Source organism: Echinops telfairi, unplaced genomic scaffold (assembly GCF_000313985.2).
Source record: "Echinops telfairi isolate 266 unplaced genomic scaffold, ASM31398v2 ScPeMD7_12;HRSCAF=54, whole genome shotgun sequence".
In the NCBI taxonomy this organism is placed as follows: domain Eukaryota; kingdom Metazoa; phylum Chordata; class Mammalia; order Afrosoricida; family Tenrecidae; genus Echinops; species Echinops telfairi.
This window is the reverse complement of record NW_022103909.1, coordinates 8148761-8171002: the sequence shown is the minus strand read 5'-3', so window position 1 is coordinate 8171002 and position 22242 is coordinate 8148761. Positions and strand designations below refer to the sequence as shown.

General features: G+C 39.2%; 1 protein-coding gene across 1 annotated transcript in view; it reads left to right on the top strand.

Moving 5' to 3' along the window:
• ARID2 (AT-rich interaction domain 2) overlaps positions 1-22242 on the top strand; it is a 191621-nt gene that overhangs the window by 160430 nt on the left and 8949 nt on the right. The window contains exons 15-18 of the mRNA XM_004711438.3: positions 14188-14326; positions 14416-14501; positions 16511-16634; positions 16728-16819. Coding sequence (XP_004711495.1) covers positions 14188-14326; positions 14416-14501; positions 16511-16634; positions 16728-16819 — 441 coding nt within the window. The remainder of the gene's footprint in view (positions 1-14187; positions 14327-14415; positions 14502-16510; positions 16635-16727; positions 16820-22242) is intronic.

The window sequence follows — 22242 nt, the reverse complement described above, 5'->3', positions numbered from 1 at the left end:
CCAGTCCATCTCAAATCCATGGGTCCAAGGCTAGCCAGAGCCCTCTTTAGACCCAAGGAGCTGCAGGCCAATGTCACAGAAAGGGGGAACTGAAAACGGACATCACAGATCGGTGGGTGCAGAGTTGGGTGAGTTCAAGGTTGGTTGGAGCATAGCAAGGTGCTCCCAGGATCTCAGACCCACGTGGGGCTGCCCCTTGAGGCAGACACAGAATCCAAGCTAGAAGGAAGCAAAGGGCAAGAGCTCCCTTACTTTCGAAGAATCATTTTCCTAGGTAAAAATAGCTAGACTACTGGTTCTTTTTCTCTTGACACTAAACATTTCATTTATTTTTTATTGCATTGTTTCTAAAGAGTCATTCCATATGATATTTTGTTTTTCTCCACCCCTACCTCTACTCCTTTAAGTTTCTCTTTGTTTTTGATTTTCTACAATTGGGATATGATAGGTTTACATGCAGGTTTTTATTTTATACTTATCTGAGCTTCCTGGATCTGTGGTTTGGTGACTGCCAATAAATTTAGAAAATTCTCAGCCATTAGTAACTTAAATAGTTATCCTGCTCTTTTAGCTTTTTCTTCCTGTTGTTTCCATCATTTATGTCATACCTTTTCACTTGTGTCATGGTTTGGGTTTTCTTTCTTTTTCAGCATTCTTTGGTTCTATTTGCTTTTCATTTGGAATGATTCTGTTGACATACCTTTCACCACTCTTTCCTCAGCTGTATCCAGTCTTTTGAAGTGCCGCTCAAAGGCAGTTATTTCTGTTACAGTGTTTTGTTGTTGTTTTTAGCGGTTTCTTTCTTAGCTATCCATCTCTCTGGTTATGTTACCCAATGATTTTTGCATGTTGTTTACTTTTCAGTGTGAGGTTTTGTGTTTGCTTGTGAAGCAGTTCAGCTGTGTTTTGTGTTTTGTGAGTATGTAGAGGTAAGGAGTTTCCATTCCCTCTCACGTGATTTTGTGTATGTTGTGTGTATGCCCCTTTTCCTTTTTTGATTTTCTGTCACTTTCAAGCTTCCCTAGAAACTCCTTGTTAATTGAGTCTGTCTTGTGGCTCTCGCAGTTGTGACCCATTTTTGTACTAGAGCCTGATGGCTGTGGTAGCGAGAAGGAGCTTTCCATAATGTTAAATAGCCTTTGGTTGTTAGGGTGGGCCTGATTTCCTTGGGTTGTGATTTTCATACGTTTTCAGCCTTTTTTCTTTCCACCTCTTATTATGAAACTGGGAGGTGAAAAGACCCAAAACCCATTGTCATCATGTCAAGTCTTACTCATTGCTTCCTTATATATTATATAGGGTCTTCCAGACTTTAAATCTTTGCTGAGTGCACCCTGCCTCAACTTTCTCCTTTGAAGCAACTGATGGGTTTGAACTATCAACTTTGCATTAATTAGCAGTCTTAACACTTACTCCACAGTGTACCAGGGCTCTTAAAGGTGACTCGGGTTCCCTAATTCCCCTTTGCTTAAAGCTGTCCTGGGGGGAGGGGGAAATCATCACAAAATTGTAATAGTGAGGTTTTTATTTGGCATATGCTTCTCAGGAAAAACGTGGGCAATGGACTGACACATTATCAAAACTATGTCTGACTGAGTCTGAAAAGGCATACAAACTTTGTTCTTTTAATACAGAGTAGGTAGTGGTTTGGTGATGAGATAAACATAAACAGTAACTTCTCCAAAATCTTTGTCAAATGCTTTATGATAAATACATTCAGGAGGGGTCTTTTGTTATCCATTAGGCCAGAATTGGGGAGGACAAGGGAGATGGCTCTCTCCTGTTGTATATCTTGGTCTTGAGGGGGAACTTCCTTTTGTCTACCCTTGTGTGTTCCTCCTTCACCTATCCTTTGATTGTGTACCTGTGTATTCAATATTCAGGGCTGCAGTCCTTTCCTGCCTCCTGGGACTTCACTTTGGCAGCTTGGCGGTCAGAAAGTGAATGTGGGGGACTCTAGGTGACATTTGGACTAACGTTCAAGCTCGGGATGAAATCCAGGCTCTGCACTAACTCGGGGCTAATCATCTGGGAGTTCTGGTGGCATGGTGGGTGGGGCGTTGGGCTACTAACAGAAAGTTAGTATTTTGAACCTACCATTCACTTTGGAAATAGGGGGCTTCCTTTTTTGTTTTCTTTATTAAAGAAAGAGGCTTTCTGCTCCCATAAAGATTCACAGTTCTTAGTAACCCAAAAAGGGTAGATCTACTCTGTCCAAAATAGTATCATTATGAATTGAAATTAACTCCATAATAGTGGGATTTGGGGTGGGTCTAAATCTGATAAAGTTGTGGTAAAGTAGTTTCCCTTGAGGCAAACCATATTTAAGAACAGAAAGCTCTACTTACTTCAAAATGGTCATTTGTTCCCCTTCCTGCCTGATACAGGATTTATTTTTTGGTCTGATCTTCACCGTAACGACCTGTTAGGGCTCCTTGGTGATAAAACTGAGAAAAGTATGTCCCTACACACCAGCAGTACACCCAGCCAGTACCACACTCACTGCCAGCCTTTCGATGCTGACTCACTGGACAGAGTAGTTTGTTCCTATGAGTCTCCAAGACTAACTCTTTACAGGAGTAGAAAATATGCCCAAAGAAGTTGTAGATCCAAAGCTATTCCTTGCTCAGCCTACAGCAATGTGTCAGCTACTGTGTAAGTGTTCTTACAGGTGCCTGAGCCAATTACATCTGCCCCAGGTTATCTGCCCCTTTGTATTGGCCTGTTTCCTTGGTTTTCCGGGCAAAGAATTGAGTTTGCCCTGTGACCTCCATTCACTGATGAAGCTAAAAAATGTTCATTTTCAATTTCTTCAACCTTTTTTGGTGAAGACAGGAATGACCATTCCAAGGTTGAACATGTTGGACTGGAAACTGGAACTCATCATTCTTATCTTTTTCCTTATGTTATTATTAATCACATGATTGGCTTTCAGTCTGTTTTGTGTCATTGGGGTAAATACTTCATGACAATGGGTGACTAAGAATTCCAATCCCCTCTTCACCTGTGTTTTGGGGACTGTGTTTCTTGTGGTTATAGTGTTCGGAGAATGTGTGATTGTAGGATAGTGGCAAAATTTGAAAGATACCATCCATTTTGCCTTTAACCATAGAGTGTATAGGAATCCTGATGGCACCATGGGTTAAACACTGGGCTTGCTAACCACAAGATTGGCTGTTCAAACCCACCAGCCACTCATCTGTGGAAAGATGGGAGTGTCTGCTTCTCAGAAACTTAAGGAGGGCCTATTCTGTCCCACAGGATTGCTATGAGTAGACCCATGGTGGCAGCTGTAGGATCACTGTTTCTGTTTCCTGTGAAAATAGGGTTCTTCTGTTTACCAGACATTTAAAAGCCACTGTTCTAAGATGTATCACTCCTTGCAGCTCTCGAGTTAAGAACTGTTACACAGAAGATGAAAACTATTTCCACTTGCAAGAAACACACTATATTATTTGTATATTTAGAGTTATACATTAAAGATTAACCTGGGAACTTTGAGGATCTCACTTTATTCTAAGCAGACATTTCCTGTGTGGGTAATCTGCTCTGTTCTGTTCAGGAACCAGGATTGTTTACTTGGTACTAGTAAAAGTAATAACCCTTGGCCACCTGGAAATAAATGCAAGTGATGTTGAAGTTCAACCAACTGGGTTCCTGCTGATTCTTAGGCAATTTCAGTTTCCTTAAAGGTTTTCTAACATCTTATTTTTCCTGTCATACAACCTTGGGTAATATTTTTGCATTAAAATAAGGTTTGAATATAAGTGGTATAACAGGAAATAACAGAAGGTAATGACAAACATCAACTTCACTATGTACAAAAGTGCTTGAAAAAGTTCATGGGAAAATTCTTTTATCTTTTAATTCTATTTTTGAATTGCCCTTGTATTTCAAATGAATAAAGGATTCTAGGTAGCTAGAATTTGTAATTCCTTAATTTCTTCTAATACCTAAATGTCAAATATGTAGTTCAAATATTCAATGAGAAGAGCAAATATTTAACAAAAACTGATCATAAGAAACATTTTATTTGTGTGTAAAGAAGTGTCTACAAAGACTAACCCAATATTATGTATGAGTTAGGCTACCCGAATGGAAATCTGTAATGAATTGCCTTCAGCAATGACTCCTTAATTCTAGATAAATTGATAGGTTCGTTGAAATTGTTAAGTAATTTGATTGATCAACATCTTAGATTACATGCCAGAAGAAAAATAAAATTGAACTTCATTTTGTAGCCTCTTTTGTCAGACTTGTTTGATCATCAAACCAGAATAGATATTCAGAGAGGTTTTATAATTTGTTCTCTGAAAGTTATTCCATATTTGTCTGGCACATATGAGAGAATTAATACCTGGGACAGAAAAGACTTAATATTTGTTGAGGGTATTGAACGAAGATTGACTACCTTGAATTTCTTCATAGCAGTTCTTGCCTTACCTACCTTTTTGGTATTTTGCATTTTCAACTCAAATAATAACTTTCACCATCTTCTGTTTTTACACTTAGAAAAGATTTTGTAAATGCTCTTGATTATTACTATTTTACTAAATTTACTATATAATTTGTAATAAAGAGTCTTTAACTCTATAGATTAATTTCATGTACAATCAGTTCCTGGGCTACAAATATTTAATGTATAGACAACTCTTTCAAGACTCAATTGTCACCAAGTCTATTCCAATTCACAGAGCTGCCCCAGTGGATTTCTGAGACTATAACTTTATGGGACTAGAAAGCCCCCTTTTCTCCCATCCTTGCCTTTTAATGCTGTGTAAATTTTCCCTCATTCTGAAACAATGGACCCTACCCCTACTTTCAACACACTTTCCATTGAAAGCACCTCCACTCGCTGTGCATGCAGCTTTAAAATCCCTGAAAAGGCTCTGAGCCTTGTCTTAGACACCAGAGTAAGACTCAGTAAGGACCACTTCCATCTGTTCTCCCTTACCTACCAATTCTCGTTAAAGACACACTTAGGAACATAATCTGGTTCATAACCCAAGGAACTGTTTGTCATCATATTTTTGGCACATTAGTTTGGGACATGTCTTGAGCCATAACTACTGAACTGCCAAAATAAAAAAGTTATTAAGATAGGTCTTAATTTCATTCTAAGGTGGCTGCAGTTTCCCACCCCCACCCCCCCTTACTCTATTCTTCTGCACATTGGATACCAAAGCCTCCAGTTACATAAAGATACTCACCAAAGGTCAAAATTGAAATACCACCAGAACTGGCCCAAGTGATGTCCGTTTTAGTGTCATTTAGTATGTTTGAGAATAGACATAACCTTATTTATTCCTTGAAACCTGCACAGATAAAGAAATGGTGTACCAGTCATAAACTTGCTGTGCTTTAGGAATTTACTTGCCAACATTAAATATATGTATTAACAATGTTTAAAATTTACACAGGAGGCATGCTGTGTATAAAGGTGTGCCTAATTGCCTCATAATGAATGTAAGCATGTTGTGCTTGTTTTCCAAGTTAACAATCACGTTATGATCTAGTAGGGAAACAAGATGCCAGTGTTAGACTGTGGTCATCCAGTCAGGTCCAATTCCTGGCTAACCTGTACAGGTCAGAGTAGAACTGCACTTACCCTGTAGTGCTTTCCAGGGCTGAGGTGTGTGATGGAGATTGCCGAGAGTTTCTTCAGGGGCGCCTCCAGGTAGACTCAAAACCTCTCACCTTTCAGAACCAACCAAGCAAGTTACCAGTTTGCACCACCTGAGGGGCTCTGCGTTAACATTCCTGTTTTCAAATCCCAGTTCCGACACTTAGCTGTGTGACGCTGGCAAATTTACTTTTAAACCTCGGTTTCTTACCAATAAGACCAAGATAATGCTACCTTCTTCCAAGAGAAGCTGTGGGAATCAAATAAGAGAGTGTACGTGACTGCCCTGATAACATAGAAAGCACTGACGTCCTAACAGGGAAGTGCTATGTGTTACAGGCAGCTCTGTCGAGGATGATGTAGTGTCCAAAGAGTCCAAGTAAGAATTTAAAGTTTCACATTCATTCATATGCTTATGTTATCCCCAAACCTTATCTAATTTACTAATTATACCGTTATTTTACTGCTTATATTGTACAACTCAATACCAGTGATTACAGTCCAATATTAATATTTTAACGGGATATGGTGTTCTTTGATGCCATCGAGTCAGTTCCAACCCATAGCAACCCTATGCACAAGATGACGGAAACATTGCCCGAGGCTTGTGCCATACTCACTGTTGTTCTTAGTGGAAAGTGCACAGGCATATTGTTGGTTGTTTTTTTTTAAACAGGGTTCCTCAGAATATGTTTATTTAGTTTACTGTGTGTAATAGAAGCCCTGGTGCCATAGTGGATTATACATTGACCTGCTAACCTCAAGGTCAGTGGTTTGAACCTAACAGCTGCTCCTTGGGAGAAAGATGAGGCTGTGTGTTCCCATAAAGATTTAAAGTCCAAAAACTCAAAAGGACAATTCTACCTGTCCTATAGGGTCAACTGTGAGTTTGATGATAGATAGATAGATAGATAGATAGATAGATAGATAGATAGATAGATAGATAGATAGAGGCTGCTTTACAAATCAGTAAGATTGGAAGAAAGGTTGGTGCTCGAGAATCAAAGAGCAAATACAGAAATTGTGTCCTCTCTCGTTGCATCTAAAGAAAAGGAAGGAGAACAGAAGAAAGTGAAAAGGATCCTTGTAGTGGAAAATGTTGTCTGCCCTGCATCTGAAACACCTACACCTCCCCTTCTAGTGTGTGGTGTTCCCCCTGATTTGAAACATTAAGAGGCAGGATGGGCCATTCTATACAAAAAGGCAAGTATTTGTTAACTCCTTGCCTGAGATACTAAGCTAATTAACTCTTTCAAGGCTGAATTATTTTTTGCCTTGATTTTTTTTGTTGAAACCATACGTTTCAATATATGGAAGGCATGTTTAATAAAATGGGAAGGGGAATTTTTTGGTGATAATACAGGTTTTGTTACAAGTGTTCCTGGGCCCGGTGGGGGGGCGGTCTCTGGTGCTGGGGTTAGTGAGATGAGATATTCAGATTCCGGTGCAGTTAAACAGCCTCCCATAAGATGCCAGTGTGTACTAAAAATGGGATAAGAGGTTCCATGAACCTTTCATTCACTGGCGTTAAATCAGTTAGCATAACAACCCGGTTGGGCTGATAGAACTGCCCCTGTGGGTTTCTCGGGCTGTACATCTTTACAGGAGCAGAAAGCCTCATCTTTCTCCTGCAGAGTAGTTGTTGGGTTTAAACTGCTGACCTTACAGATAACAACTCAACACAAAATTGCCTACACCACTCTAGGAGAGGAAACTACAGATGTACTATATTTCTCAGGCATCATGAAAGAATGAGCGACGTCTTACTGTTAACCTGTGATTTTGAATCTGGATTGACTGTAGCAAAGAAGCTGAGTGTGGAGAATTCATTCCTATAGCCACAGCAGGTTTTAGCTTCCAAGAACACTAGTTCTGATTTTGTCTACCCACTTACCAAGGAGCCCTGATGAAGTAATGGCTTATGAGTTGGGCTGATAACCACAAGGTCAGCAGTGTCACTGTCACTCTGTGTCCTATAGGCTCACTGGGAATCAAAAACTGACTTGATGGCAGTGAATTTGGGTTTCATTTGGTTTGTTTTCTGAGTTGGCATTTATAATTTTCAGGCCTAATCGAGGCCATAAATCAATTGCTTGTAACAGTAAAATGAAAAAATGTTGGTGGTGCAATGGTCGAGTACTCTTACTAACTTAGCCCACCCCGCAGCTCCGAGAAGGGACAGACCTAGTGACCTCCTTCTGTCAAAATCACAGCCATGGAGAAACTCTCTTAAGACAGCTCTGCTCTGTCAGGTGATGTCACTGTGAATGTGAATCAGCCCAGTGGCATACAAAAACAATGGTAAGGTTAGTTCCACCTCCACTTTTTTTTGTGATTCTTAAATCTGTATATAACGTTAGAAGTGAGGTTTTTCCCTACCACCACCACCCCCAAAAAGTTGGTTAGTCTGCTACCATTGTGTGAGCATTTTTGTTGTTGTTAACTTTCTCTTGATTATAAAATAGTGCGTAGCTTTGATATATCTTTTCCTATAGAATATTGTCTGTTTTTAACGAATAGAATTAACATTTATGTAACTGTCTTATTCTTAAACTAGAGAATATTTCTGGTGACAATAGATATGTATTGTAAGAAAGTTAAAAAGTTTTTGAAGGTGGGGGGCTATTAAGAGAGATGTGGGGGGCAACAGGGAGATGTGGAATGGTTTTTGGTCACTCAAGAAAAATAATGTGTCAACCAGGTCCACACAGAAAAAGCACACCAGCCTGTGTGACCCAAGCATTATAAATAATAAAATCCAAATCCAGGCGAAGGACCAGTATCAGAGGTTAAATTCTGAGCACCGAGTTTTGGGAAGGCTATGTATGACAGTGGGAGCCCAAATTCCATTTGCAGAGTCCCCACATGGATTATGCCTCCAGTGAATTCCCTCTGACCATAATCCAGGGACATGAATAGTCTTGCTATTAGAAAGTATTGTAAAATTGATTGTGGCAGATGCAGTTAGGTTAAAATGTAACACTGTATCATTTGATCTCCCTTTTGACCCATTTTTAAAAATCATTTTATTGGGTGTTCATACAACTCTTCTCACAATCCATACATCCATCCATTGTGTCAACAAATTTGTACATTTGTTGCCATTATCTTTCTCAAAACATTTGCTTTCTATTTGAGCCCTTAGTATCAGCTCCTCTTGTTTTCTATTTGAGCCCTTAGTATCAGCTCCTCATTTTTTTCCCTCCCTCCCTCCCCACCCCTTCCCCCCATGGACCCTTGATAATTGATAAATTAGTATTATTTCATGTCTTACATTGTCCGATGTCTCCCTCCACCCACTTTTCTGTTGTCCATCACCCAGGGATGGGGTTATATGTAGATCCTTGTAATCATTCCCCGTTTCTCCCTCACCTTCCCTCCACCCTCCCGGTATCACCACTCTCACCACTGGTCCTGAGGAATTCATCTGTCCTGGATTCCCTGTGTTTCCAATTCCTATCTGTACCAGTGTACATGCTCTGGTCTAGCCGGATTTGTAATGTAGAATTGGGATCATGATAGTGGGGGGCCGGGGGAGGGAAGCATTTAAGAACTAGAGTATTAAAAAAAAAAAAAGGAACTAGAGGAAAGTTGTATGTTTCATTGTTGCTACACTGCACCCTGACTGGCTCGTCTCCTCCCTGCAACCCTTCTGTAAGGGGATGTCCAGTTGCCTACAGATGGGTTTTGGGTCTCCACTCTGCCCTTCCCCCTCATTCACAATGACATGATGTTTTGTTCTTTTATGCCTGATACCTCATCCAATTGACACAGAGGCTGGTGTGCTTCTTCCATGTGGTCTTTATTGCTTCTCAGCTAGATGTCCGCTTGATAATCTTCAAGCCTTTAAGACTCCAGACACTATATCTTTTGATAGCCAGGCACCATCAGCTTTCTTCACCACATTTGCTTATGCACCCATTTTGTTTTCAGTGATCGTGTCGGGAAGGTGAGCATTATGGAATGCCAGTTTAATAGAACAAAGTGTTCTTGCAATGAGGGAGGAATTGTTTTGGCCCATTTTAAATTTGCTCCAGTTTTTAGTGTTTTCTTTCTTTTTTTACAGAGATTATTTTCCACTTTTGTCACTGTTGGGATTTTTGTTGGTTGTTTTCTTAATTTTGTTTTGTGTGACTTTCTGTATATGAAATTCAGGGTCAGTAAAGCTACAGAGACAATTTAAGTAACTGGATTAATAATTACCTAGGGACATGGCAGAGGAGATTGCGAGCATATGGGGTGCTAACAACAGTAAATAAAAGAAAGAAGAAAATGTTCTAAACTTGATTGTGGTGATTGTATAATGCATCTTAATATGATTGAACTATTGAATTGTATATGTGAATTATATGCCGTTTTTTAAGTGCAAAAGAGAAAGTAACATACCCAAAACTTGAGCAACTAAGAAAATGCCAAATTAACTTTTATGCCCCAAAGGGCTATTTTCAGCCCTCTTATTTATGCCTTAGTGTTTCATGAACAGTTTTAGTTTGTAGTTATGTGTCACTTTTTTTGTTGTTGTGTGTCTATTTTTAAATTATTCTTTTAAATGGTAAAGTATTAAAACACTCTATGAGCAGGTCGTAGCTTTTTAAAGAATAAACTATTAAAGTGTTAGAAGGAGTGTGCCTAATTTATTTCACTTATTTATGTACTTATAAAGCCTAAGAAGGTCTGCTTGATAGAAGGAAATATAATAGTAATTAATAATATTAGTATAAATTACACCAATAAAGTAATGGTTCTTGGCTTTATTTTAGGTCAGAAGTTTTTGTTTGTTTGTTTGGTTGGTTGGTTTCTTAAGACCATTTTATTGGGGCCTCCTACAGCTCTTATAACAATCCATACATCAACTGCGTCAAGCACATACGATGAAAGTGTTTTAATCTACTTTGAGTAGCTAGGATCTGGAAATGTGCATCTAGTTCCTCATGTGAGATTTAAAATTGAAGGAGATTTAAAAACAAAAACTTGTCTCTTCCCCACTGCTTTGCCAGCTAAACCAGTCTGTTGTTGCTCCTACCCTTTCCTTTGACTCTGGACTGCGTTGGCAGAGAAGCTGAGAGGAAGAAGTCATTCCTGTAGATGGGGACAGCAGTGTTTCATTTACAAGAGCACCGTACTTGTATTCAGAAAAAACATTGCACTTTAACTGCAGTCATTTTAGCAGCCATGAGCGGGACTAATCACTAACACTTAAAAGTAAGATTTAGGAGAGAAGAAAATAGAGAGTATAATTTATGAAGAAATAGAATCTAGTGCATAAGTGAAGGACCTAACCATGGAAGGGGTGACTATCTGTTGATTTTTTTAAATCCAGTTGAAGGAAAGTTTGATTAACAATAGAAGATATAAGTAGAAAAAGGGGAAGGTAAGGAAGCACTAATAGAATAAATTTTCTGTATGTGTGTGACTAAAATCAACTTTAACAATTTTTTTTAATATTTGTATTGTCATATCTTACTCATTTTAATATATCCATTCCCATACAATTGTATTCTTCACTCCCATCAGACGGGTCTATACCAGTGGTTCTCAACCTTCCTCATGCTGTGACCCTTTCATACAGTTCTCATGTTGTGTGACTCCCCCAACCATGAAATTATTTTTGTTGCTACTTCATACCTATCATTTTGCTACTGTTATGAATCAGGCGACCCCTGTGAAAGGGCCATTCGACCACCAAAGGGGTCGCGACCCACAGGTTGAGACCCACTGGGACCATCATCAGTGCTCTCAACTCTCCTCTCCCTCCTTCCTGCCCCTACCCTCCTCACTTCCCACACCCTTGGGGAACCCTTGCTCCTGTCAGTGCCTCATAGGGCAGTTCTACTCCATCTGGTGGGGTTACCGTGGGTTGGATCGACTGTCCAGCTGCAGGTTTTGTGCGGGTTAAAGTGAGTTTCAGAGAAATGCTGTTTGCGTAGCGCTGCTGTGGATGGTTGTGCACATCAGAGGTGGTACATTCACATTGCACAGGTCTTCAATTGCAAATTTATTAAAAATTTTCAGCAGATGGCAGTAAACTATCATAAGAAAGAGTGTTCTCTTAGTTTGTGCAAAAGCATTATATTGGCCAGCAGTAGCAGCAGTACATAAAATGTGTCCGTCTGTTTTGTTTTAAAGCACATAAGCACAGAAACAATGCTGAAAGGAATACCAAAATGTTCGTGGTCTGGGCAACTGAATCACATGGGGATTTTTATTTTCATTTACTCTTTTGAATATTCCCTGTTTCCTGAAATGAGATGTTTGTTTATTAGTTCTGCAGTGGGAAGGCAGGGAATATTTCTAAAAGGGTTCTGAAAACTCAGTGTCTGCCTTTTATTGACTTTCTTTATAATTTTACTTGAACTTTTAAAATAACATACTGTATGTAGATGGATTGGGGAACCCTAACTGTTTTTTATCTTTCAATGGCCATTACAACTAGCTTCCTGCAGTTATATTAGAACTTTATGTTGAAGTGACACAAATGAGCAATGACTTATCTGACCCTCGTTGTTACATCTTTAGAGGGAGATAGCCTGGGACGACCAGACGACTCTGTGCTCAGTGCTGTCTGTCTATAGGTAGAGCGGGAGGAGCGCTTTTATAAATTCTGGCATCTTAAAATCTCTGACTCTCTCACATATACACACAGTACCATATAGATAATAATAAAGATTTAAAGAAAAACTGCAGCCTTTCCCCACTGTGGTTGGTAAATCATCCATTATCTTTATTACAAATAAGTTGATAGATAATATTTATGTATTACAAAATAGTTTAGAAATAGAAATAATTTTTACTAGTGACAGAAAGTAATATATTTGAATTGTGTGTGTTTGTCAATGTGTGTATAGAAGATGTAAATTTCAGTTAATGATTTAATTGTATTTTGGTAAAGTCTTAAAAGCATACTAAGAAATTCCTCCATGTATATTTAGACAGTCGGTAGTGTATATTACAGAGCTCAGGTTATACTTTTATTTCATATTAATGACAGCCTCATTCATAAGTACTAAAAATGATTAGAAATTCCAATACTAAAAATATGTTCAATGATCAGAGTTTCTCAGTGAACTTTTTGGTAAGTACTTATATGGAAGAATATGAATGAAATGCATAACAATTATTTTAGACTCTATCTTTTATAATGACTTCTTTATTATACATATTTTGAGTATTGTCTCCAGGAGGAATATCAATTTTTTTAAGTATTGGATATATACTGTACATTAAAATTGGCTTAGTATAGACTTGTTTATATGACAGCCAAATAAAATGATTTTTTAATGATATGTGTATGAGTTCTCTGTAATAAATCTTAAAGATGCTGTTTGTCCAACTGCTTGAACTATTGAATGTTTAGTGTAGTCTCTGCTACCTGGATTCCAAAGTCAGGCTTACCAAAATATATGGAAGGTACTGGTGATTTAGTGGTAGAATTCTTGGCCTCCACGTGGGACAAGCCTGTGTCCAGATGGTTGAGGCTTGTGTGTTGCTATGATGCTCACTGGATTCAGTTTGGTTAAATGTCCATACTAAGACGATCTAGGAAGAAAGAGTGGACAGTGTGGTGTTGAAAAACAGCCCTTGAGAACTCTGTAGGTCACTGTGGTTCAGTCTGCAGCTAACTTGATGGGGCATTGGCCCAGCACTTGGCAGCTTTAAATTCCATTCTGTTGTGTCGGGCTCTGCATGTGTCAGGCCAACCTGATGGCAGCTAATAACAACCCCACCACCTTTTATAGCATCTGGATTACTAGACTGGATCTGTTCGGTCTGACTCTGTGCAATGAGGAATCTAAATAGCACTTGAGAAGCTTCTAAAGTACAATACATTAGGGCATTTGTTTATAAGGAGATGTTGTACTTTACTTTAAGATGGTATTTCATTTACTTTCAAGATATTCTTAACCAAATTACAGCCAAGAGGGGGAAAAAATATATATTCTTAGCCAAACTCTCTGAAATTAAGGATTTTAGAGAGAAGAGTATTAAGCCAAAAATAAATTTATTTTTTATTTACATCTACTGTTAAATAATTAAACTTAGATCCACAGAGAAAAAAATTCAGAAATAATTTTAGCTTGAAATTAGGTCAGCTAGAGATTTTCCCTATTTACACATCTTAATATCTCTGTTGAGTGAGTTTCTAAGACTAAGTCTTTACGGAAGTAGAGAGCTTCATCTTTCTTCCAAGCATTGACTGGTGGTTTCAAACTGCTGACCTTGCAGTTAGCAGCCCAACTTGTAACCACTACACCACCAGGGCTCCTGAGTTTCTATTAAGAATGAATAAAATAAATTTGGAAACAGCTACTGTTGATGACTGCACAATAAGGTAAAGGACACTGATGCCAAGGAGTTGTACATGCAACAGTCATTGAAATGGAAATGTTTTGTTTTATATTTGTGTGTGTGTGTAGATTTTCCTAGAGTTTGTATTAAGAAGAACATGTTTCCTATTATAAAGAATATGTTCAGATCGAATTGTATGATGTGGGTTATGTGCCAGTAAAACTGGGGGAAAGTTCATTCAAGTGTCAGATAATGTTTTACCATGTGTGTTTCTGCAGGTGGTTTCAGACACCCTCGCAGGTTTTCTACCACGCAGCAACTGAACATGGAGGAAAAGATGTCTATCCAGGGCAGTGTCTTTGGGAAGGTTGTGAGCCTTTCCAACGACAAAGGTTTTCTTTTATTACCCACTTACAGGTACTACTTCTTAATACTGTTTACATAGTAAGTCCTCGGGTTGGAGTGAAGAGCTTGATGAGTATTCTTTTCTGACTCTCTCAAAAAAGGATAAGCACTGTTCAAAGGATGCCCTGCTTGCAGGATTAAAACAGGATGAACCAGGACAAGCAGGAAGTCAAAAATCTTCTACCAAGTAAGGAAAATCTGTGTTCTTCCTGTTGTACACACAAATGAAAATCAAGAAACAAGACAAAACACGGCAACTTATTAGCATCTCAGGCCCTAGTCCAGCTGGGGGGCCCTTTCAAATTGCTTAACTTCCACACCGTTCCTCACATTGGCTGGGTACATAAGGTGCCCTGTACCTTTAGCATTTGGTGATTCTGCTTTGTAGACAAGTCATTGGAAATAATGACAGATGATATAAATATGTAAACTAAAAGCTTTGCCCTTTGAGAGATTAACTGAACGTGTATTGAGGAATGGCAAAGATTTGTTTTTTATAACTACGACTATGAGGGTGAAGTGAGGGACCTATATGAGAGTATAAATGTCATATTTACAGTATCATTATTCCTTTTCCTATTATTTCCTGGCATACTTTTGTAATACATTTAATTGGTTTTGAGTTGATCAGAGATTCCTAGGGATCGTTATTATACTTAAGTAGGATCTCTTATTTTAACTGAACCTAAGTACTTTGACTTTCCTAATAGTGAATTAAATTAGTTTGGCACCATTTAATGAGAGCCTGCCACACACAGTCAGTTCTAAAGCAAGACTCTATAACCTCATAGAATAGAAAGTCTAGACGGAAAAGCATGGAAACACAGAAGCTACTTAGATACTTTGTTCTGTTACTATTTAGTGAGAATGTGCATCATGCTAGGCACTAAATTATAACAGTAACCAAGATACCTTTTTCCATTTTTAAAGCCAGGATTCATCAAATCTGTTGATGTTGAGTCAGTAGCCCATCGCAAACCCGCAGCACCATCTGGGCTATTTGTAAGTTTTACAAGACTGTAAGTCTTTATGGAGGAGCCCTGATGGCATAGAATTTTCTGAGTGCGACTGATAACTGCAAGGTCTGCAGTTCGAAACCACCACTCTCTCCTTGAGAAAAAGACAAAGCTTGCTACTCCCGTAAAGAGTTGCAGTCTTGGAAACTCACAGGGCAGTTATTCCCTGTCTTACAGTGTCACTGAGTCAAGAGTCGAAATGGACTCGATGGCAGTGAGTTGAGTTGAAGTCTTTATGGAAGCAGGTTGACACTTTGCTTTCTTGGAGTGGCTGGGAGGTTGAGAACCACCCACCTTCTGGTTAGCAGCTATGTACTTCACCACTGCACCTCCTTGCCCTTTGTTACCATTCTTAAGGCTCCATAATGAGTAGTAAAATGATAGAGACAAGGTGTTGTGAGCCCATTTAAGCTAATCTAGGAGAACAATGAAAGCTATCTAGTAGAAGGCATACCTGAGCTGAGACCCAAAGAATAAGGAAAAATTAACAAGAGTACTCATATTACTGAGTTTGGATTTTACCCTAAAAGCAAAGGAAAGTAAAATATTCCAAGTCACACTGAACACAATAGAGTCAGAAATAGAGATGGTAGAACGAGTTTGAAATCTGACTTTATATAAAACTTATTTCTACAGCCCCTCCTTTCTCCATTTTTGTACATGACTGTAGACTTTATTGAAAGGATTGATTGAAATTAAATGATGAAAAATAAGATTGTGTAGCAAAGTAATTATTATGATAGGTTATCCTTGCCAGGGTGATCTATCCCAGTACATTCGTAGGTGCTATTATTTTCCCTTGGGCACTTTTCATAAATAACCATTTACAACTCAAATTGTAGGCTGTTTTCTTTTTTCTTGCCATCTTCACATTACAGTCAGAGTTGGAAAATTCATTACGTCTTATTGTCATGTCATGCTTATTTTGATTGTGTATTTACCCAGCAAAGTACTTTAATGATGGACCACACTGGGGCATCTGTGGCTTGCTTTAAAATTCATACATTGGGAATAAAAGGTGTGAAGAAGCTTAAGCTAGATCCACAGAGCCCTTTAGCCAAGGCTGACGCAAAGCATGAACATTCATACTAAATTTTGAGGGCTTTTAGTCCCTTTGTGCCCAATGTAAGTCTGTCTGCAGCAGCATTTAACGATCTCATCCTCTCTCTGATCAATTTAGGCAGCCAACTGTAGGGGGTACCAGCTCAACTCCGAGAGCACAAAAGGTCATTGTGAACCATCCCAGTGCGGCATTGATGGCTCTTAGGAGAGGTTCAAGAAACCTTGTCTTTCGAGATTTTACAGTAAGCCAGCCTTGAGAGCTTTCTCCGTAATGTTCTGAGCACTGTATGGCTTAGATCTTTATTCTTTTTCTTTTATTTCCTTCTCTTTTTAAGGATGAAAAAGAGGGACCAATAACTAAACACATCCGACTAACAGCTGCCTTAATATTAAAAAATATTGGTAAATATTCAGAATGTGGTCGCAGGTGAGTAATGTGTTTTCCAGACCCAATGTGGATGTAGATTTTTGTTTTGTGTTGTTTTCACATACAGGTTAATAAGATTAGATGTCTGTATTTTATTCACATTGATTTTCTCATCAGCTTTGTAAATATCTCATGCCAACATCAAGCCATTGTAATCTCTTAAAAGCCAAATATAAGTAGAGAGAAGTTGAAACAACTAAAGATGTTCATTAAACTTGCTGCATTCGGTCAACTTTGTTTGTTGGCCACAGAAATCAGAGGACAAAGTAGCTGTGCTAAAGAGAGAAGTTAAGGAGTTTATTCAGGGTATTAAATTAATTTGAGCCTTGTAGGATCAAAATGAAATTCAGTTTGCTAACTGACGTTTATTTACTTATCAAAGTCATAGATATGTTAAAATTAATTATAATTCCTGCAGTCTTAAAGTTACTTTCTATTGTGTGATGTCTTTTCGTATATGGAACCCAGGGTTGATGAGCCTGTAGTGATAGCAGGTAGAATATGGGTATGGTGGGGGAGGGGAGGCCAGGAAGAAGGAGAATTTTAGAGGCTGATTGTGGTAGCAATTGTATGGTACAGCTTGATGTGATTGAACTATGGAATGAAATGAAATATAGATATATATAAACTCTCAACTAAATAAGTTAAATATATATTTTTAAGTTACTTTCTAATGGATTTAATCAAGCTACAAGATTTTGTAGCTCTCCTGGGTGGTGGGGTTTCTGGCTTGTTGATCTTCGTTAGCACAGTGCTCTGGAGGGCTGTGTGGATGCGTTGAAGTGCCTTGCTTCACTGTCTGCTTTTCTGGGTCCTCCTCCCCCATGAGCTGACTCAGCTCGGGCTCCTGCTCGAGAGAGTCCTCAGGCTTTGTTGCCTGAGCACTCACTGGCCATCCCATCAGCAGGTCTCCTGTCACACACTGTCACGTCTCCTCTCCTGATGACCTGGAATCTACTTTAGCTCTTCCCCACATTTTATTTTGTTTTATTCTTGTAATTATAATACTGCAATGGCCTTCCATCCTGATTTTCCAGGAATGGAAACAGTGGTATCAACTAAGCAGTGTTTGAGTTTTAAAACTTCTTTTAATCATGAATAAAGCTTAAAATTGGGTTTTCCAAACTGATTTCCAACGGCAAGTTACTATATTTAATGTATAAAAAGTATTTCTTACGGATGGAAAACTTTTACCACTCAGAAAATAAGCAAACTTTTGCAGAGAAAAAACAAATACAGAGGCTTAGTAGCCAAGTATGCTATTAATTTCTTCCTGCTTCCTTCCTAACACGGTCTCCTCTAGCCGTCCTGCTGCAGTCCCCCCGCTGCCCCTCTCTGCTGCAGCCTGTGTGTCAGCCCAACAAGCCACATGCGGCTTCCTCGCGTGCTAAGCGCTTTGATGCCACATCTCCATAACTTTGTGCCCGGTTCTACTGCTAAGAACCCATAACTCCAAGCCTTTCTTGCCTGTCACAAACCTGCTTCCCTCCATGATTTGTATAGTCTTGGTACAGCCGACCGTACGCTGTTAATCTTCCCACCCAAGAACATGTGTGTCTTCATTGATTGCATTGTTTATCAACAGTGTTTAATATCTAGAGAGCCTGTTTCTGATTAACCTTTGTAGCCTGAACACCCGCCTTAGTGTTTTTTTGTTTGTTTGGACATTTTATCGAGGGATCTTACAGCTCTTATAACAACCCATACATCAGTTGTATCAAGCACATTTGTACATATGTTACCATCATTATTTTCTAGACATTTATTTTCTATTGAGCCCTTGGTGTCAGCTCCTTCCCCACCCTGTCCACCCCCATAGGGCCCCTTGATAAATTATAAATTATTATTATTATTATTATTTTCAGCCTCAGTGTTTTTAATAGATAATCATCACCTCCTGTTTGCACTTTTGTATTCTACCCTAGGAGCCTGTGCCCCCACAAACTTTTCCTGGCATCATCCTCACTGCCTGCCCAGGTCCAAGGGTGCAGGAGGTCCCTGCCACCCCATGACTGCACATTACCTGTCACCTTAGCTGTTAGCTCAGTGAAGAGAGGGGTTGCATAAACTGGTTTTGTCTCGGTATCCTTGGTGCTTATTTAGTATAGTGTTGGTAATGAAATAGGTACTCAGTAAACAGCTGATGAGTAGACAGATGGAAAGAAAGGCTCACAACTTAATTTTCTCCAGTACTTCTGATCTGGAATCAATGAACACAGAATTCTGAAAATCTTGTAACTTCTTAGGGGTAGATAGTTAAACCAACTGGCTAGGTCTAATAAATTAAAATTAAAATATTGAGTGATTTCTATATGTATATGTGTGTGTACACGTGTATATACACACATGAGGGACTACCCAGAAAGCAGCAGATTTTTTTTCAAAGTTATGTATTTATCTATTTTTATAAAACAACCTTATTGTCAAAGTACTCACCATAATATATTTGTCAAATCTGCGATTCCGTTCTTGGAAACATTTATCAAACTCATCTGTTTGCATGGCTGATAGCACCTCCCTTGTTTTTTTCTTCACCTCTTTTATGTCGTCAAATTGCTTTCCTTTTCTGTCCCTCTTCATTCCTGGAAACAAAAAGAAGCTGTAAGGAGCAAAGTCAGGTGCATGGGGCAAGAGAGGCATGCTGTTTTTTGCCAGAAACTGGGGCACTGGAGTTTTAAATAGAAAGCTTGATTAACAGTCTGACCTGGTGGAACCAACTCCAAATGCACTATCCCCCTCACATCAAAAAAGCAAATGAGCATCTTGATCTTTGATTTCACTTGATGAGCTTTAGGAGGGGCAAGGTGATGAAGGCGTCTTCCACTGGCTTGATTGATGTTTGTTTTCAGGGTCTTTATAGCTTCATGTCTCATCACCAATAATGACCTTGGGGAAAAGTTTGGGTTACTTCTGAGCTGTTCTGTCAAAGAAAGCCTGCCATGTTTCTACTCAACGCTCCTTTTCCTGATCAGAACCTGAGGCACAAATTTCACAGCGACTCTTCTCATTCCCAAATCTTCTGTTAAACGAGCAACAAGGTAGTTCAGATAACTTCCCCATCTCTTCACTGATCCCTTGTAAGTCTTTGAGCACAAGTACATGAATTTAGTCAACATTTTCATCCGTTCAGGAAGTTAACAGGTGTTCAGAATGAGGTTGGTCATCAATCGACATTTCACCTGTGGGAAATGAGAAAACCACTCATACACTTGCATTTTTCCCATAGCTCTGTCCTTATAAGCTCTGTTCAATATGACAACAGTTTCTTCGGCATTTTTCCTGAACAGGAAACAAAATTTCACAGGCACATGCTTTTCTCTTAAATCGGCCATCACGAAAACGGGAGTCAAGCGAAACCACTTTTACAAAAAAAATTCACTGTGACCAGAGAGAACCTTCTCAGGTGACGCCACTGGGTGCACCGACTCAGAGCAAGTTGCCCGATGCTCTAGTAGTGAGAAAAATGCTTACTATGAGAGCTCCATCCAGCTGAGCTTTTTTCCATTGTGGGGGTACCCCCTCATATGTGCGTGCGTGTGTGTGTGTGTGTGTGTATTAAGTATATATATTAAATATATATATATCAGAATGCTGACTCATAACTTCAGTTTGAGCAGCTATAGTGAGACAAACCAGAAGACAAGCCTCTCCAGTGATAGGGAGTTTAGCTTGAGCAGGAATGCTGATAGAAAATCTGACAAAACCTTTATGTGTGAAAGGTAAGGAACTAGAGCTGCAAAAGATAGTTCTGCTGATAACTTCTCATCCTTAGTGTGTCTGTGCTTAATAAAGCAAATTTCTGTTTGCAATGAGGAAAGCAAACTTAGGTTTCGGAAATGGTTTGCCTGGGTTCTTGCTTCTCAACCCTGAAAGAATTCACATGGCGGAAGCACTTTTGTAAATCCAAGTAACTTTTATGCGGGAAAGGGAAGTTTGGGGTAGTGCAGTCTCAGGTAGCACATGCTATCTCTGGAAAGTGAGCAAGGCTGCATGGCTGCGGCTGTGGGAAAGTTTGCGACTGAAAATGGCCATTTCAGGGGAAGCCCCGTGAAAAGAGCACTGGAGGAGAGCTGGGAGTCAGCGTGCAGCGCAGAGCGTGCCTGCCCTCGGGCCCTGCTTCCATTCCCTCCTCCGTTGCTTGAGGGCGTGTGGTGGAGGGTATTGCCATTCTCAGTGCTCCACCTGTGGGTCGTGACCCCTTTGGGGGTGGACGACCCTTTCATAGGGGTTGCCCAACTCATAACAGTAGCAAAATTACAGTTAGGAAGTAGCAAAGAAAATGATTTGACGGTTGGGGGTCACCACAACAGGAGGAACTGTATTAAAGGGTCGCGGCATTAGGAAGGTTAAGAACCACTGGCCTAAGGTCAGGGGCAACTGTGATGTTGCCCGGTGAAGGTCAAGGTTGACCTTCACCTGCACCTAGGTGACCATAGTCTACACATGCTCAGCTTTGGATTGTCCCCATAGGTGTCTGGTGTGTGCCTGGTTTCTTTGCAACCCCTTTATTATGGCTTGGCCAGCTAATTTTCATTTAGAGCCCTAATCCAGCTGCCTTTCATTACTATGTCAAGATAATAGGAATATGTAGACGTTTCCCTACTCTCTTACTTTTTAATGTAGCACCCTAAACGGCATGCAGTGTTGACCGGTTTTCTTTTCTTACCTTGAAACTCACAGTCTGATTATTGCTCTTTTGCCTTCCTTTGAGTTAAGTAACTTTTATCACTGTAATGCATGAGGGCTTCCAAATGTTTGTGCAAAATGTAATGGAAAATACAGGAATTTTCCATGAACTCTTGAAACCCCCTTGCACATGCATGGTCTTTTAAAAATCATGTAGTACTAACAAGTTTACAACCAAATACAATATCCACCCCCAAAGAGAACCTTTCAAAAGTTCAGTTCCTCTGGTATTTGCCTTAGTATTTCTGCATGCTAGTATTTTTGTACTAGCATTTACCTAGTATTTTTTTACAAATTTTTCTTCTTTTTGGTGGTGGGGTGTGTCTTATTTATTTATTTTAAATAAATCATTTTATTAGGGGTTCATACAACTCTTATCACAATCCATTCATGCATTCATTCTGTCAAACACAACAAATTATATTTCTAAAAGAATTAAATATCCTTAAGTTTCATTTTTTCCTTATAATGTTGTTACGGTTTTAGGTTGAGTTCCAAATCAGGTTTTATCAGATTGTGAGATACTGAGCCAAGTGGTATATGTACTTTTTTTCTGTATATTTATATTTTTCTTTTTTCTTAGTTTTCTTCCCCTTTGAAATCCCCTTCTTCAGCTTTTCGTCTTCCTGTTTCAGTCTAGACTATTTGCTCTGAGTCAGATGTATAGCTATTTTCTTGGGAATTCTTTCTTTTTTTTTTTTTTTTTAACATTTTATTAGGGGCTCATACAACTGTTA